At 38.4% G+C, this 15176-nt stretch overlaps 5 protein-coding genes across 6 annotated transcripts; 2 read left to right on the top strand and 3 right to left on the bottom strand.

Annotated features, from left to right (window-relative positions):
- The first annotated feature begins 2354 nt into the window (after nt 1-2354).
- LOC120016680 (protein GLUTAMINE DUMPER 5-like) lies at nt 2355-2775 on the top strand. The gene has a single exon (XM_038869580.1). The coding sequence runs from the start codon at nt 2400-2402 to the stop codon at nt 2709-2711; it is 312 nt and encodes a 103-aa protein (XP_038725508.1). The 5' UTR covers nt 2355-2399; the 3' UTR covers nt 2712-2775.
- A 239-nt stretch (nt 2776-3014) lies between these two features.
- On the top strand, nt 3015-5921 carry LOC120016679 (protein SOB FIVE-LIKE 3-like). The gene has a single exon (XM_038869579.1). It carries the CDS (start codon nt 3814-3816, stop codon nt 4210-4212), a length of 399 nt encoding a protein of 132 aa, XP_038725507.1. The 5' UTR covers nt 3015-3813; the 3' UTR covers nt 4213-5921.
- LOC120016678 (6-phosphogluconate dehydrogenase, decarboxylating 2) lies at nt 5672-8413 on the bottom strand. Of its 2 annotated transcripts, none has more exons than XM_038869578.1 (2): nt 8256-8413; nt 5672-7472 (listed from the first exon to the last, which is right to left on the bottom strand). In XM_038869578.1, exon 2 carries the CDS (start codon nt 7464-7466, stop codon nt 6000-6002), a length of 1467 nt encoding a protein of 488 aa, XP_038725506.1. In that variant the 5' UTR covers nt 7467-7472; nt 8256-8413; the 3' UTR covers nt 5672-5999. The 2 variants fall into 2 exon arrangements, with proteins under 2 accessions (XP_038725506.1, XP_038725505.1); XM_038869577.1 differs by having other exon boundaries at nt 5672-7494; nt 8256-8392.
- A 1260-nt stretch (nt 8414-9673) lies between these two features.
- On the bottom strand, nt 9674-12174 carry LOC120017240 (probable galacturonosyltransferase 9). The gene is made up of 3 exons (XM_038870401.1): nt 11846-12174; nt 10519-11757; nt 9674-10257 (listed from the first exon to the last, which is right to left on the bottom strand). Exons 1-3 carry the CDS (start codon nt 12014-12016, stop codon nt 9982-9984), a joined length of 1686 nt encoding a protein of 561 aa, XP_038726329.1. The 5' UTR covers nt 12017-12174; the 3' UTR covers nt 9674-9981.
- A 1765-nt stretch (nt 12175-13939) lies between these two features.
- On the bottom strand, nt 13940-14761 carry LOC119979974 (basic leucine zipper 43-like). Its single transcript, XM_038822604.1, has one exon. The coding sequence runs from the start codon at nt 14691-14693 to the stop codon at nt 14157-14159; it is 537 nt and encodes a 178-aa protein (XP_038678532.1). The 5' UTR covers nt 14694-14761; the 3' UTR covers nt 13940-14156.
- Between the last annotated feature and the right edge of the window lie 415 nt (nt 14762-15176).

Below are 15176 nucleotides of genomic sequence, written 5' to 3'. Positions count from 1 at the left end.
GAACCGTCGCCATTGGTATTTAAACCCATGCAAACGAGATTCAGGGGGTTAGAGCGGTGCAACGGACACACTAAACTTGCAAGAGATATTGTCCTCGTCGGGCTTTGGTTCTCTGTGGCCACATCGATTAACCTTTGGGGTTTTATTTATACACGTTTTCAATGTGAGAGTAGTTAAATTTTGTTTATAAATCACTCGGTTGGGTTATACTAAACCGATATGGAATTTTTAATCTTGAAATTTTAGTCTTTGAATGCCAACTTTAGTCCCATTCAAGGTAAGAGACTTGAGAAAAGCATTGTTTGCTTGCTATGAATTAAGCACAACATGAGTACTAAAAATGCAGTGTCAATATGATGAGAATCCCGCATTGGAATATGGTAGATTTGGAGTTTAACTTATAATGGAGGACAAACCTCCTATTGTCAACTTGAGTTAAACTTGTGATGCTAGACTTGGACCCCCATCCCGTGTGACGGGTATTCATCACAATATCCCAGCATACACAGGAGCAGGATCTTTAGAAGAACAACAAAAAAAGAATACTTGCTAGTTTGGTCTCACTTTCTTATCAAATGGGCCCAAGAGCACCCACTCCAACTTTGGGCTTTCAATCTTATAATGGGCTTGGATTAACAAGCTCACCTTTCTGATTGTTATGGCCCAAGATCAAATTTTGTAGTAACCATTTGTGCTATTTGGGGCAATACATGAAGGTTGTTCTGGACTTCTAGTAGTAATATTGAAGTTGGTGGTGCTTTTGTCCAATATATCAACTGTTAGAAATTTAAGCCCAAACAACTCAATAAATATTGTTTGTTTTAGATCACAAGCTCACAAGCCCAAACATCTCTATAGTACTCAGGCCTACTAGAAAACACGTTTGTTGTGCGAGATGTGTTTGACTTTTACTTATATGTCACTCGGTCGGGTTATTTCAATTCGATGTGTGATAATAATTCTTAAACATGGACAAGGACTTTAGGCACAAAAGGAAAATTTTGGTTGCAATTTTTGGCACTTCCATTTTGTTGTTTACAAATAAAAAGCTTAATTTACATTGATGTATACACAACATCAATTAAAAAATTATATAATTATGGGGTTTGCATGCTTTATTACCAAAATTTCTTGCCTACTCATTTCCATGTATTGTTTATGACAATCAACAGTATCCAGATTCAATATGATTTGTATAGAAAAATTGCAAGTGATATATATATATATAGCATAGCTAACTTTATACTGTAATTGGATTGATTAAATCAGTTGGGCAATTGTCTATGTGTCTCTCTTCATACCAATAAAATGGGGAGGAGGGGGGGCCTGCAATGCTTTTATAACTGCAAGGCCTGGAGTTTTAATCACATCCATTGATCTTGATTACTACTGTCGAGGCTAGATTTCGCTTTCGCTCGCAGATACCTGGACTAGAAATGGTCGATAGCAGCCTGGGCTAGATGTGCCTATTTGGGCCTCACACATCCGAGGAATTGTGTTCAGTGAGCGCATGCCGAAGCCCTGTTAGGCCTAGACCCAGTTGGGCAGCCCCCTCATCTCAAAAGAATGTATATACGCACATGCAGATATTGTTTCCGTGGTTTGGACCTGTAACGTCTAGATCAATGTTGAATTATGTTATGATAGCTTGCCTATTGAGATAGATGGGAATTATGTTATGATAGCTTGCCTATTGAGATAGATGGTTTATTCTTAAATTGAGATGAAAATGTTAGTCGATTAGGTTATGAGGTTTCAATAATTACGGATAATTTCATTCGAGATAACAAAAAGGGGTAATTGTTGCATCAAGGTGTCATTCAGAAATATCTGACAATTATCATCTTTGTATTTGTGTTTTTCAATTTTTTTCTTTTAGTTTATTTCTCTTATCTATATTACATCTTTATGGTGGCACGAATGCTTATGAGACTCAATTACATAATTTATTGATTAACTTAATACAACCAAATATATGACTATTTTAAAAAAAAAAAATTACTCAAATTTCAAGGAAACTTGACAAAAAGAATCCTTATCCCCAAAACCACACGCTTTAGTGGGCCATGAATAATTGCGCACGTATGGGCCCCACACTACTGATTCTCTCTTTTCCTTTTTGTTGGTTGCTTCCTCCAACAAAAAGGCTATTTTGGGTTTTCTATATATAAAATGAAACCAACAAGAAACTTGTTATTGAACACCATGAAAATGCACAAAGTATCAGTACATCCCAAGCAAGAACTGATGCAGATTACAAAGAAAACCCATAGGGGTCACTTTGGTAATTCAAACAAGAAAAACAATTTTTTTTCCCAGAAATTTAAACTGGTGCTATAAATAATACTCACATATAGCTTGATTTAAAACCTTAACTGCCAAAAACAAAAGAAAAGAAAATGAGGGCTGAGAACAACACAAGCAGCAGTAATAGTACTGGTGGTGGTGAGTCAAGATTGCATAGCTGGGGCTCTCCTATGCCTTACTTCTTCGTCAGTCTGGCTTTCATGTTGGGGCTAATAGCTACAGTTATGGTAACTCTGCTTTGCTCCAATCCGAGACGGCGAGACCAAGACCAGAGCCAGAGCCAGACCCAAGGAAGAGAACTAATGGAGGGTGAGGAGCCTAAAATTGTAGTAATCATGGCTGGGGATGACAACCCTACATATCTTGCTGAACCTACACATCCCACATTCAACAATGATCTTTGATTCTTCTCTACATCTTTATTTTGTTGTTTCTGTGATGCTTCATAACTCTTTTAAGTTTCTAATACATCATATCAACACCAGATGAGCACCAACATCTCCCCAACTTTGTATTGTAGACAACAAAGATGGAATGACAGTTAGTTTGATGCATACACAACGATGAAAAAGGAACATTTTCAAAACTTCAACATCTCCTTCTTGAGGGCCAAAGGCTCGTGGGAGTCTTTGTGGAGTTCTCTCCTATGTGGGTTTCGGTCTCTTTCTCTCTGCACGGGTTTCGGCTCAGTTTTACCTGTCGCCAGCGTGAAACAAGCTAGGTTAGTGGGCCGAGTTTAGAGATGGCCAGATATTGTTCTCACATCTAACTATCTAAGGGTCAGATAACCGATCTAGCAATCAAAATATTGCATACTCTCAATTTCCATTTTTGCTCAAGTGGAATCAATGGAAGACAAGTGTTGTTTCCCTTTTAAAATGACAACAATCATGTTATTTTGTGATTCCTTTGACAAGAAGACAGTAGCCAGCTTTCTTAGCAGACAAAAAGAGGGAACAGAAACAAAAGCAAACAGATATTACAAATGATTCATTTCAACTATTCTAATCTACAGCAACCACAAACCCAGTTGGATTCCCGTCCAAAAGAAGCTCATGGAAACTCATCACAAGAGAGAGAAGTAAACTAAAGCCATGAAAGAAACCGAATTCAGTGGAAAATCTATATACTAACATGCTCAAGGACATGGGTCTCAGACCCTCATGCATTCAGTTTCTGAGACAGCAGACTGAGCTTGAAAGAGATGCTCTCATGTCTGTGGAATGGGCTCATCTGCAATCTACAGTAAGAGCTGATTCTCCATCTAGGATGACAGTGACATGAAATCGACATTATTGTTGATTATCTATTTCAGGTCCATTAGATTATACTTTCTTCTATTCTTTATTGAATACTTTTAAGTTAGTTGAACCGACTTTTGTAGGTTCAACTAATCATTCTATAAATAGGGGGTGTCCAGCAGGCCTCAATCAGTGACACATTCCCTATTCTCCCTCTCCTCTATATTGCTTTCAGCTTTTCACCATTTTTTAGTCGCTGCCAGTTATGGACTCGTCGAAGCACACTTCAAGCAAAGAAGGATGTAGCAGCAGTGAATCTGGGTGGACAATGTACATTGCCTCTCCCATGGAAGAAGATGATGAAGAGTGCAGTGGTGATGACAACAGTAACAAACATATGGAAGAAGGTGACAAGAATGCTGATCACCGTGACGAAGAAAGTGATGACTCCATGGCTTCTGATGCTTCCTCTGGCCCAAGTCATCAACAAAAGTTAAAGAATTACAGAGATAACTATGGAAAGGCAGGTCCTAAGCATGATAAGTCTGCTAATACCAGTAAGGGTTCTTCCACCAAGAAATCACACAGAAAAGAGAACGGGAATGATGAAAATAACAGCAAAAGTGAAGGAAGATTTCGAGCTTTTAAGAAATACTGGAAGTAGTATGGTTTGAACCATGAAAGGTCTGTAAATTTCTCCATGTGCAAACATATATTATCTTTCTTAAGACATCCTCCTCCATGATGAAAAAGCATATTGCAATTCATTTTGTCTTCTCACAAGAAATTGGAATCAAAATTCTCACAAGTAGACTTCAGGATGTTACATGTTATTTTGGACATACTGTCAAGGAAATGTTCACAATATACGTGAAAAGAACACTGAAAAAAACTCCTATATCTTCATTCTGAGAATGATTTCTGCCTCTTCAAATTATTAGTTTATTTCTTGCTATTCTTCCTGAGTTCCTGGCAACTAAGGTATCCATTGCAATAACTCAATCCCAGCCATCTATAACTCAAATAACAGTCTCAATACAGCAGCTATACAAGCATGATATAGCAGAAAATGCTAGCAGGAGTGAGAATCTGGGTTGGGTAAAGTAAGTTCATTGGGGCAAGCCGAGCTATGAACAACCCCCCAACCATCCATCAAAGAACTATAAACTGATAATGGGTGCTGGAAAGAAATTTTTCGGAGCAAGAAAAAGTTCCTCCATTTTAGGTCAGACTTAATGGGATGAGACAAAAGTCTCAGGGGAAAAAAAAGGTATTCCAGCAAATCTTCCTACTATCGATGCAATGTGAGAATTTGTGTGTGTATCTGTTGTGCACACATGTGTGCAGACTATTAGCAGAGAATGTTGTGCTGGAAAGAAGAAAAACCCAACCTAGAAAGACAAAAGCCAACTAGAGGGCAACAAAGAAGATGTGAGAGAGAACATTATCTACTGAAAATGTCCAACCCACTGACGAAGGAATGCAAATGCAACAGCTAAGCAAATAGAGATTATGGGCTGTATATTTGCCAAGAATGTTTAGCACATTCTAAACAGCATCCATGTAGTAAATACAATGCTGATGATAATATTAACAGTAAGGATGCATCAAACACCAAACAATTATTAGAATGCAATGTGACAGACAGACAACAACAGAAAGCAAAATGTCTGTGGAAGAGCTTATGTACTTTCTCCCTTGTACTCATCTTAGAAAAATAAGCTCTCATTGCAGTCGATAGCATGCACTGTAAAAGCTTATGGTCTGCAATTCAGATGTGTTATGCATCAAATTAGGATCCCAGTATTATATAATGATGTGGGAAGCATTTTTCAAAAGTATCTGGTGCTTACCATAAACTTATTCTACAGAACATGAAGATCCCACAAACGTTTTCCTCAGTTGTCAAAATGCAAGACACGTTATAAGCTAATCAGCATGAGATATTGATATCAGTCGGCACGTGAGTCAAAAACAGAAAATTAAACATGTGTTATGTGCAAAGATGCATAAGCAGCAGCACTATACAAATAAGAATTTTATGCAATCTACAAATAAGATTATTGAGATGGGGAAATAAGTGGGTCAATGAACGTAAGGAAACTAAGAGTAGTATCCAATGCTTAAAATCAAAATACCAATCTTCTCATGAGCAATTTCTTGTCTCAGGGATTAAGTCTTAACAGCACCATCACCAAGAGTGATAAACAAATTTCTTGTAAGGGGAGAAACTCAAAAGAAGTTCAAATCTAAACATGAAAGGAGGGCAGATCTGCCAAGAACAATTATAAAAAACAAAAGTACAACAACAATGCATTATTACTAATATGAATTTTGAGTCCAATTTGGATAATTCTTCAAATGGTGATGGAGCAAACTCTACCAGCATAGAATCCAAAGCATAAAGTTATCATCCATATTGAGAGTTCTGGTAAGAGAAATACCAAAGGCTTAATCCTTAAGCTGTTTGGCAATCTTGAACCATTCAGTATGGAAAGATCCTTCCATGTCAATCCTCTCATATGTATGAGCACCGAAATAATCACGTTGAGCTTGGACCAGATTAGCTGGCAGTCTTTCCCTCCGGTAAGAGTCAAAATAAGCAAGACTAGCAGACATACCCGGGGTGCTGATTCCTGAGTTAATAGCAAGACATACCACTTTTCGCCATGCAGACTGTCGCTCAATGATTTCCTTTGCAAACTCAGGATCAACAAGGAGATTTGCAAGTTCAGGATTCCTATCATATGCTTTCTTTATCCTGTCCAGAAAGATGGCACGGATGATGCAACCCCCCTTCCAAATCCTAGCCAGTTCCCCCAATTTCAAGTTCCAACCCTGCTCAATACTCTTTGCACGGATCAGATTCATCCCCTGAGCATAACTGCATATCTTCGAGGCATAAAGGGCTTTCCTCACATCATCAATCAGTGTTGCCTTGTCCACTTCTTGGTCAGTCAAGATATCACCAAAGCCACCAGACTTGAAAACTTTTGCAGCTGCAACCCTTTCTTCCTTTAGCCCACTAAGGAACCTTCCATCCAGCGAAGAAGCAATTGTGGGAGCTGCAACTGATAAATCAGCAGCTTGCTGCACAGTCCATTTACCAGTGCCCTTCATGCCAGTCTTGTCTAAAACCTTGTCAACCAAGTATCCATCTCCCTTATCATCCTTAATTCCAAATATATCAGTAGTGATTTCAATCAAGAAGCTCAGAAGCTCCCCCTTATTCCATTCAGAAAAAACACTTTTCAATTCTTCATTGGACAGCTTTCCAACCGACTTTAGTATGTCGTAAGCCTCCGCAATCAGCTGCATGTCACCATATTCAATACCATTATGAACCATCTTCACAAAGTTTCCTGATCCACCTTTGCCAATATAGGTCACACAGGGGCCACTGTCTGGAACTTGAGCAGCAACCTTCAGCACAATGTCTTCAATGTACTTATAAGCCTCATAAGATCCACCAGGCATCAAAGAGGGTCCATTTCGTGCACCCTCTTCACCACCAGAAACTCCCATTCCAAGGTATAGCAAACCCAATTCAGCCACTTCTTTCTCTCTCCTCTCAGTATTCTCATACCACTCATTACCACCATCAATAATACAATCACCTATCTCCAGGTAAGCGGAGAGAGTCTTGATGGTCTGGTCAACAGGTGCCCCTGCCTTAACTAGCATGATTATCACCCGAGGCTTTTGGATTGAGTGAACAAAAGATTCGGGATCATGGAAGCCAAATACAGGAAGATCACCTTCTCTTTTAGCCCGTTCAACAGTCTCATCAACTTTGGATGTAGTTCGGTTATACACAGAGATGGGGAAGCCCTTTTCAGCAATGTTGAGGGTAAGATTTTGGCCCATGACAGCAAGACCAGCAAGGCCAATTCTAGTGAGCTTCGGAGGTGCAGCCATAGTTCCCTGTCCAATGTTTGCCATTGATCATGAGATAAATATAACATAGATAAAAAAAAATTACAGGAGAACAAATATCACAGGGAGAATTTGTCGGGATTTTAGGATGAAAATCTTTCAAATGCAACTTTTTCAGCGTAACACAACTTTTACGACATAATTGTACAAGTAAGTAGGAACCATCCTTGATTAAGGAATGCAGTCCACCACTCAAGATTACATTTTCAACTTTGAGATCCTTAGATGTGAATCGAACTAAGAAAAATAAAACATTTCACAGATTGACTAACGAATTATAAGGATCATACTAATGCTCATTAAACATTTCCAGCATTGCTTTCATAGACTGATGCTCTGATTAAGCACACTTGTTTCTTATCTTAGAAGGATGTGATTTAGCAGGGGATAAATCATAGAGATCAAACATGCATACACTAACAAGCAATCGTAGAAAAGAAAAGGGGGATCTTTAGCTAATACAGTTTCTGAAAAGGCCACTTATAAGAACCAGATCATTAATTGGAAGGAAAATTTAACAAGCGACTGCAGAGAATAAATTGCACAAGAAAGAGAACCACCCAGATCGATACTTTTCGAGTCTAACGCAGAAACAGCAAACAGAATATTCATGCAAGAGATTAAAAGATCAATCAAAATAAAAACTTCGAACAACAAATTGTGAAGATTGTAACTCATATTTCCAACAGTAATCTGTAAACAAGCAAACGAAAACTAATCTACTCAAACAACATACACTTAAAACGAGAACAGATATAAGAGAATCCAAACCTGATATTCTCCTTCTTTGATTCTTTCAATTGATGAAAATGAACCCTAATTCTTGACGAATCACGCAAAACCCAGAAAAATTAAAGATCTGGGTTCTGATAAGTACACAAAACCCAACACTTTGCAACCAGATTTCAATGTTATATATTACTGTCTCTGGAGTTTGGAGCGGGTCAAATTTGAACCTCTCTGTTGTTGGTAGGTGAGCGTGTGGATCGGGTGTGAATTCCTCCACAAAGAAAATTGACTGTTCGACTTTGACTGTTCGACAACCCTTCCTGGTGGTGACGTGGCAAGATCAACGGTTATTATTTGCTGTTGGTCATTTAGGAATATGTTTGTAGTCACAGCGCATTAGTATTGGTAGGAGGAATTGAACTATTGAAGAGTTCCCTACCAATCAATTTTTACCATTTTGATTTTTGAGTTGATAGTTTGGTCAAAAATGAATTTCTTAAAGCCAAACTTGGGAAGAAATGGTTTGCCGTGGTTGAGGAGGGGAGAATTTGAGAAGATTCTCATAAAAAATATATTAAAATTTATGTGGAAAACCTCTCCAATCACCACTAACTTTCCTCTTAAACTTAATTTAAGAATATAAAAAATATATTTAAAATTTATGTATGGAACCAATAGTTTTTCTTTTCGAGAACTGGGGTCTTAAATTACAGTAATCAGAGCTGTCTTTCGTTGAATGTATTTGTCCAAGAACCCAAGTTTGAAATCTTGCTCAATCTTGTATAATTGTTGCCACAATTGCAAGCAAATAAATAAAAAAAACAACACTTCCTAATTCAGTATGGGTTTTCTAATTGTGAATGAGAGTCTGCATGAGCTTGGTGGTAGTTAGGATTAGTTTTTTTGGTAGGTGTAGTGTTTCAACACTAATATAATTTCATTAGGATTGTTTTTTTTTTTTTTTTCTCCATTATCTTTTGGCATATTCCATTTTATTCTAATGTGGGTGGCTCTAAATATTAGGATAGGTTCTTATAAGTTTAACAAAGTTTTACGATAGCTAGTGACCTCTCGTAACCCTCCTTTTTATCCGAATTTAGGACTGACTGCAAACATAAACATAATTATAAGTAAAAAGACTCCTGTGATTGAACATGTAACCCTCTAGAACTCTAACACTAGATCACACAAATACTCTTATATAACATGCATTATCACATATATTATTGAAATAAATTTGGATATTCAACTTGAAATGTTTGAAAAATAGATTACCGAGTTGAATTGAGTGATATTATTTAATGACCAAAAGTTGCATTAACCTGCATCATCACATATGATGGTGATAAGGGTTTGTCAAATAGGAGAGAATATCAAATTCTTGCACACCTATTAATCTGCCGAAAAGTGAAACAACTACAAAGCATATTTCAACTCAGACAAAAGCATCTATGGAAACAAATCAAAGCTGCCAAAATCAAACAGCATTAGAATGCAATTTCTGGTCAATAAATTCATTCATTTAAAACATTTCAATCAAAAGAATCAATATTGAGCCTTCATTCCCATCTTTTCTGGATACAACTCAGAGAGAGAGACAGAGAATCATAATATCATTTTCAGAACAATAAAGGAAAACAGAAGCAAAATTATGGAGCTTTGCTTGTTTGACAAAAGGATCCAGCAACTAGTAATTACCCACCATGGAAAACTATCTGCAACTCGCACCCGTATTACTTGAGGATGACAGAGCAGCAATCATACTCATCTAGAGACCGAAATTGCACGCTCCCACGAACTCCATTCCATGGTCCACATATTTGGTCCAGAGTTCCTTGTACTGGTTTATAGCAATGTCAAGCCAAGGTTTCATGTTCCCATTGTAATGAATAACAGCAGCTTTATTGATTTCATCCATGCTAATACTTGGATTGTATCCAAGTCCTACAACATGCCAAGATTTGTCCAGTGACTTTGTTGTGGAGTAGAAGGTCACCAAGCCAGCTGGAAGGGTACCCAGTCTCCACAAAGTTCGATCTGCATTCTGGTCGCAGGGTACACAAACAAGTCATCATATTCAAGCATTGATCCCAAACTATTTGCAATGCTACATAAATCTATATTCAAACTAGTATTCAAACTGCCAGTTCGCGGCATCAATACAACAGATATGATAATTGGTATGTATTGAGAGTCTTACTTGACTCTGCCACTATAGTTTAAAGTTTTAAAACTGATGATCCCCATTTAAGGAGCTATAGCATGAACAAATTAGTGGCTAGCAAGGTGTCAAAGAGAAACTTACCATCTTCTGCCAGTGATGATATTGTTCCGTACATTTCTCTCGTCTCCAAGCATCGAGATCGAAAATATTCATCCCAAATGACCAAGCACAAGCCTTGGAATTAAACTTCTCCTTAATGAGAGGGTGTGAAAAGTTCAAGTACTGCCCATAACGGTGAAATGACCCAAAACAGGTTGCCACAGCCCCGTTCACTTTGCCATCCAAATTAATGTTCCATAACTGAGTCAAGTCCTTTTGCACCACAACATCGTCGTCCAAAAACAAGATCTTGTGCAGCTTGGGGTACATCTCTGGCAAATAAAATCGTAGATGATTCAACATGGACATATATTTGGGGTTCTTAAACTTGATATTACTCATGTCCTTATTCGAATTCTCTGCCTTATTCGCAAAGTAAAAATTCTGTATGTGTCCTGATTGGAGCTGCTTCAACACCGGCACATACTCTGAGTTCAAGAAAGCGAAATCCTCCATTGCCTTTATCTCCACAAAGGCACCCCCTTCCGCAGGCCTCTTCTTGAACCAAACTTTCATTGCATTTGCATTCATCCGGTCCGTCACCACATGAAACACATGTTTCCATGGCTCGTCTGAATTATTCACCACTGACTTCACCACAACCGACACCGCAAGAACATTATCAGAAATAATTGCGTAATGATACAAACTTGGATCCTCAAATTCTGGCTCTGGACCCTCATCTGTGTAATTTTCCGGTGCCAAAATCATTTCCCCAACAAGCCTCATCGACAGGCAATGCAGACTCTTGGGGGTCGATTTAGCAGCAATACTGCTGGCAAGCACCTCGTTCTTCTTGGCCTTAGCCAGTAACTCGTTCACAGCGAATATGGTATCCTTCAATTTCTGAATCTTCATCTGGTTGTCATAGTTCTCCTTGGTCTCTGCAATCATGGTTCTAGCGATCTTCACCTTGTCCTTCACCTCTTTCTCGAACTGCCTCAACACATCCTCGTCCACAGGCCCGTCAGATTCAAACAAAGCCGAACGATAATTGGGTTTCATCGCGAGATCAGAAATATTCGTCGCTAACTCATCAAACATCTTCATTTGCCTGGAAATATCAAGCTTTTGCTTCCTCGCATAAGAGGCATAAGCATTCAGAAGCATCATGTGATCGTTCACTTGCTTGTGAACCAAATCCAATCGAGTCTTTAATGGGTCCGATTTTAACGCTAAGAAACTGCGACCCACATAAGCGTTCGAGGTAATCGGCAGTTGCTGAGGTCATAAACCAAACAGTTAGCGAGCAAATCAAACAAAACACTATATCCACACGGTACTCAATAGCCACTAAATTACTACTCACAGAGTCATCGTTTTGTGTAGAGGGCTGTGTGGTGAGGACGACGGAGAGCGTGGCGATGAAGAGAAGAGAAAACATGGCGGAGACAAAGATCCGGTACGAGAAGAAGCTCCGAAAACCGGAATTCAGACCACCGGATCCACCACCTCTGCTTCCGCGAACGGCCATTGCCATGCGATTGAACTACGATTGGGTACACAGACGTTGAGATTCCCCTACAAAATTACTCGCAAACAGGCTTCACTGTTACTGATCGAGATCTGAGACTGACATTGGAGTGCCACAACGTGTCGGTGTTTTTAACAACGAATATAAAAAATCTGTTATTCTGTGATAAACTAAGAATAACGTTGAACTATCTTAAGTTAACAAACTCCACTTATGAAGTGATTGGGCTGGGAATGGTATGTTGGGCATAGGCCCAATACCATGGATTTGGGCTAGAGATGGGCTCAATTGAAGCTAGTCAAAGTTGAAATAGGCTAAAGACTATAAGATCCAATAGATATACACATGAATTCATGATAATGCCTTCAATCACCCTTTTCTTTTAATAGAAAGTAAACCCCTTTTCTTTTAACAAGAAAGAAAGAAAAAGAAAGCTTTTGCACTAGGAGAGGAGGAAGACTTAGCTAAATAAGGTTGAACATTCAATGAAGATAGAATCCATAATTTCCATTCATATCACAAAACAATCCACAACTTATTGGATTGGTCAAAAAGCCTCCCATGATAGAGGAGACTTATCAATCTTTATGTTATAATCATTTATGTGTGTGAGGTGAGCAATCTTGAAAAACATCAAAACATCATAGGTGGGTTCTTCCTATTTCAAAAGATTTTGTTGGGGGGGGGGGGGGGGGGGGGTGACATTGTTGTACAAGAATTGTATTACTAAAGCTTCTTTCACAACTTCTTTTTTGTCTTGGGTCGTTTAGGGAAGAAGCATCTTTCATCTAGACCAGTTTTTTTCACATAGGTAGTGCTCCATTTTAATTGTTCTCAGTTCTCACTAAAGAAAGTTGCGGAAAAAAGAAGTAGGTAAATCCAAGAACTTTGGGCTTTGTTGGCTGTTTGCTATGGGCTTTTGATTAAGTTGGTTGGCCAATGGCTGATTTTAATTTGCGACCCTCTGCAACACCATTGAAGTAGCAATACAATGTCAATTTATTGTATCTTGTCATGCTGCTTGAATGAGCGTTGGAATATACTTGACTTGGTGGTACCCAAGTTCGAATTCTCCATCACGCTTACTTACCCAAAAAAAAAAGTTGAAATCTTTTTCTCTGGCACTACATTTTTCTCATACTAGTGTTTTTTTTTAGCTAGATGTGGGTCTGAATCTGGCATATTTAGGGTTTCTAATAAGATAACCGTGGATTCTTATTCGGATATTTAGATCATTCCACTCTCCTTCAAACACTATCGTGATAACTCCACAAAATATAAATATGGTAAGTCGAACTTGAGTTCCCCAACTAGAAAGATTCATTCCTAGCTAACTTGATCACCCCCAAAGTGATTAGCAACACGCTTAGGAATGTGTTAGGAGTTCTTGATAGAGAGTCTCTATTAAGTTCTCACCAAAATGATGAACATATGTAGCATATTTTCCTTCAATTCTAAACCCCAAAACCTGCAGTTTTTCATAATATATATTGTGGATACCTTTTGCATATGTTATTCTTTTTTTAGTAAATTTATGTGATGTATGAACCCCAACACTCTAACCCCACAAGGCCGCCCACCCGTCCACCCTTTTGTTGTATGTTTCTTCTACGTCATGTCCAACTCTCCCACTTTTGTCTCTTCCTGTGCCATCTAGCTAGTACACCTGAGAATAATTATACTTACTATTTTCATTATTATTAATAATAATTTACTTTTCTTCTGAAATAATTGGTAGATTCTTCTTTGGAATCTCATATTTCCATGAAATAGTTTCATGAACGTATAAACAAGCCCTAGTTTAGCCTTCGCATGATGCGGGGATAAGACTGCGTACATCTGTCAATCCGAGATCACCCTGAAGTGGTGACGGGTCAACTTGACAAAGTTCTCATGCAAGTAGGACTATAAATTTTTCTCCCAACTTAATTGGTGCTAAATTATTACATGATAATTAACATGTTATTCCAACTCTAGCTAATTATCCGATCGATCGGATACAGCTACTCGGATTAGAGGCAAGGATTGGTTGACTTCAAATCAAAACAGAAGAAGAACCAAGAAAAAACAATATAAAAGATCAGAAGTAAAAAAGGAAAAAAACATTACTGCCTCTTCTGCTTAATTATCCAAGCAAATTCAAGAATCAAACATCTTGATGGTCTTTGAAGGCGGAGTAAGGACCGTTTAGTTGCATATCCGAGATCATTTCTCGAAGCTCGGTCGCTTCTTCTTTGAGCTGAGAATTCTCTTGAACTGCCTTGTCATGACACTCAGAGACATGGTTGATCTTATCAATCAACTGGTGGTTCTCATTCCTTAACCAAACAACTTGTAACCAAAGCTCATCAAGGCGTTTCTGCTTCCTCACGCGCGATCGTCGCGCTGATTCTCTGTTTGATATCATCCTCCTCTGCTTTCTCTCATTGATAATTATGCTCTGTTGCTGCTCATCTGCTTCATCTGATGTTGAGTTGCTGCTAAACCCAGATGATTGTGGACTGATTTCTTGGATGTTGTTGTATAATGGGTGGTTAATATTGTAATTACCAATCCTGTTACTTTGATATGTTGATGGCATGGTGGTGTTGTTTTGGGGAGTGATGATGCCAAAATGAGAAGAATATGGAGATGGGTCTGAAGGGATTAGGTAGTGGAGTCCTGTGACTTCACTTGGCTGCATTGCTAGCTCTAATCTTTATTTTGAAACTGAAAAGTATGCAACAATGTTTTAGAGCTTGTGTTCGAGGAGTAATGGCATTTTATAGAGTGGGGAAGAATAGGGTTTCTAGTGGGCCTGGCCCATTAGTGTTGACAATTTGGAGCCATATTGGACAAGTTTCTCCCAAATCTTTCTTCACTAACATGTCATGCAGATCATGTTTTATGCATATAGCCATATATTAACATACATAATATATACTTGCCCTAATCTCTCTCTCTCTCTCTCTCTCTCTCTCTCTCTCTCTCTCTCTATATATATATATATATATATATATATGTATGTATGTATGTATGTATGTATGTATGTATGATTGAGTACATGATTGAATGTATGTATGAGGCTCGATGACGCCAGTAGGGACATGGGGACATGGAGATTGTGAGTTTTAGTTGTGGATAATCATCTTAAGAATCAAAACTATTGCTTACATGAGAGAGAGAG

This window comes from Tripterygium wilfordii, chromosome 15, assembly GCF_013401445.1.
Source record: "Tripterygium wilfordii isolate XIE 37 chromosome 15, ASM1340144v1, whole genome shotgun sequence".
Classification (NCBI taxonomy): Eukaryota; Viridiplantae; Streptophyta; class Magnoliopsida; order Celastrales; family Celastraceae; genus Tripterygium; species Tripterygium wilfordii.
Note: the sequence above shows the minus strand (reverse complement) of the source record. Positions and strands in the feature narration are given on the sequence as shown.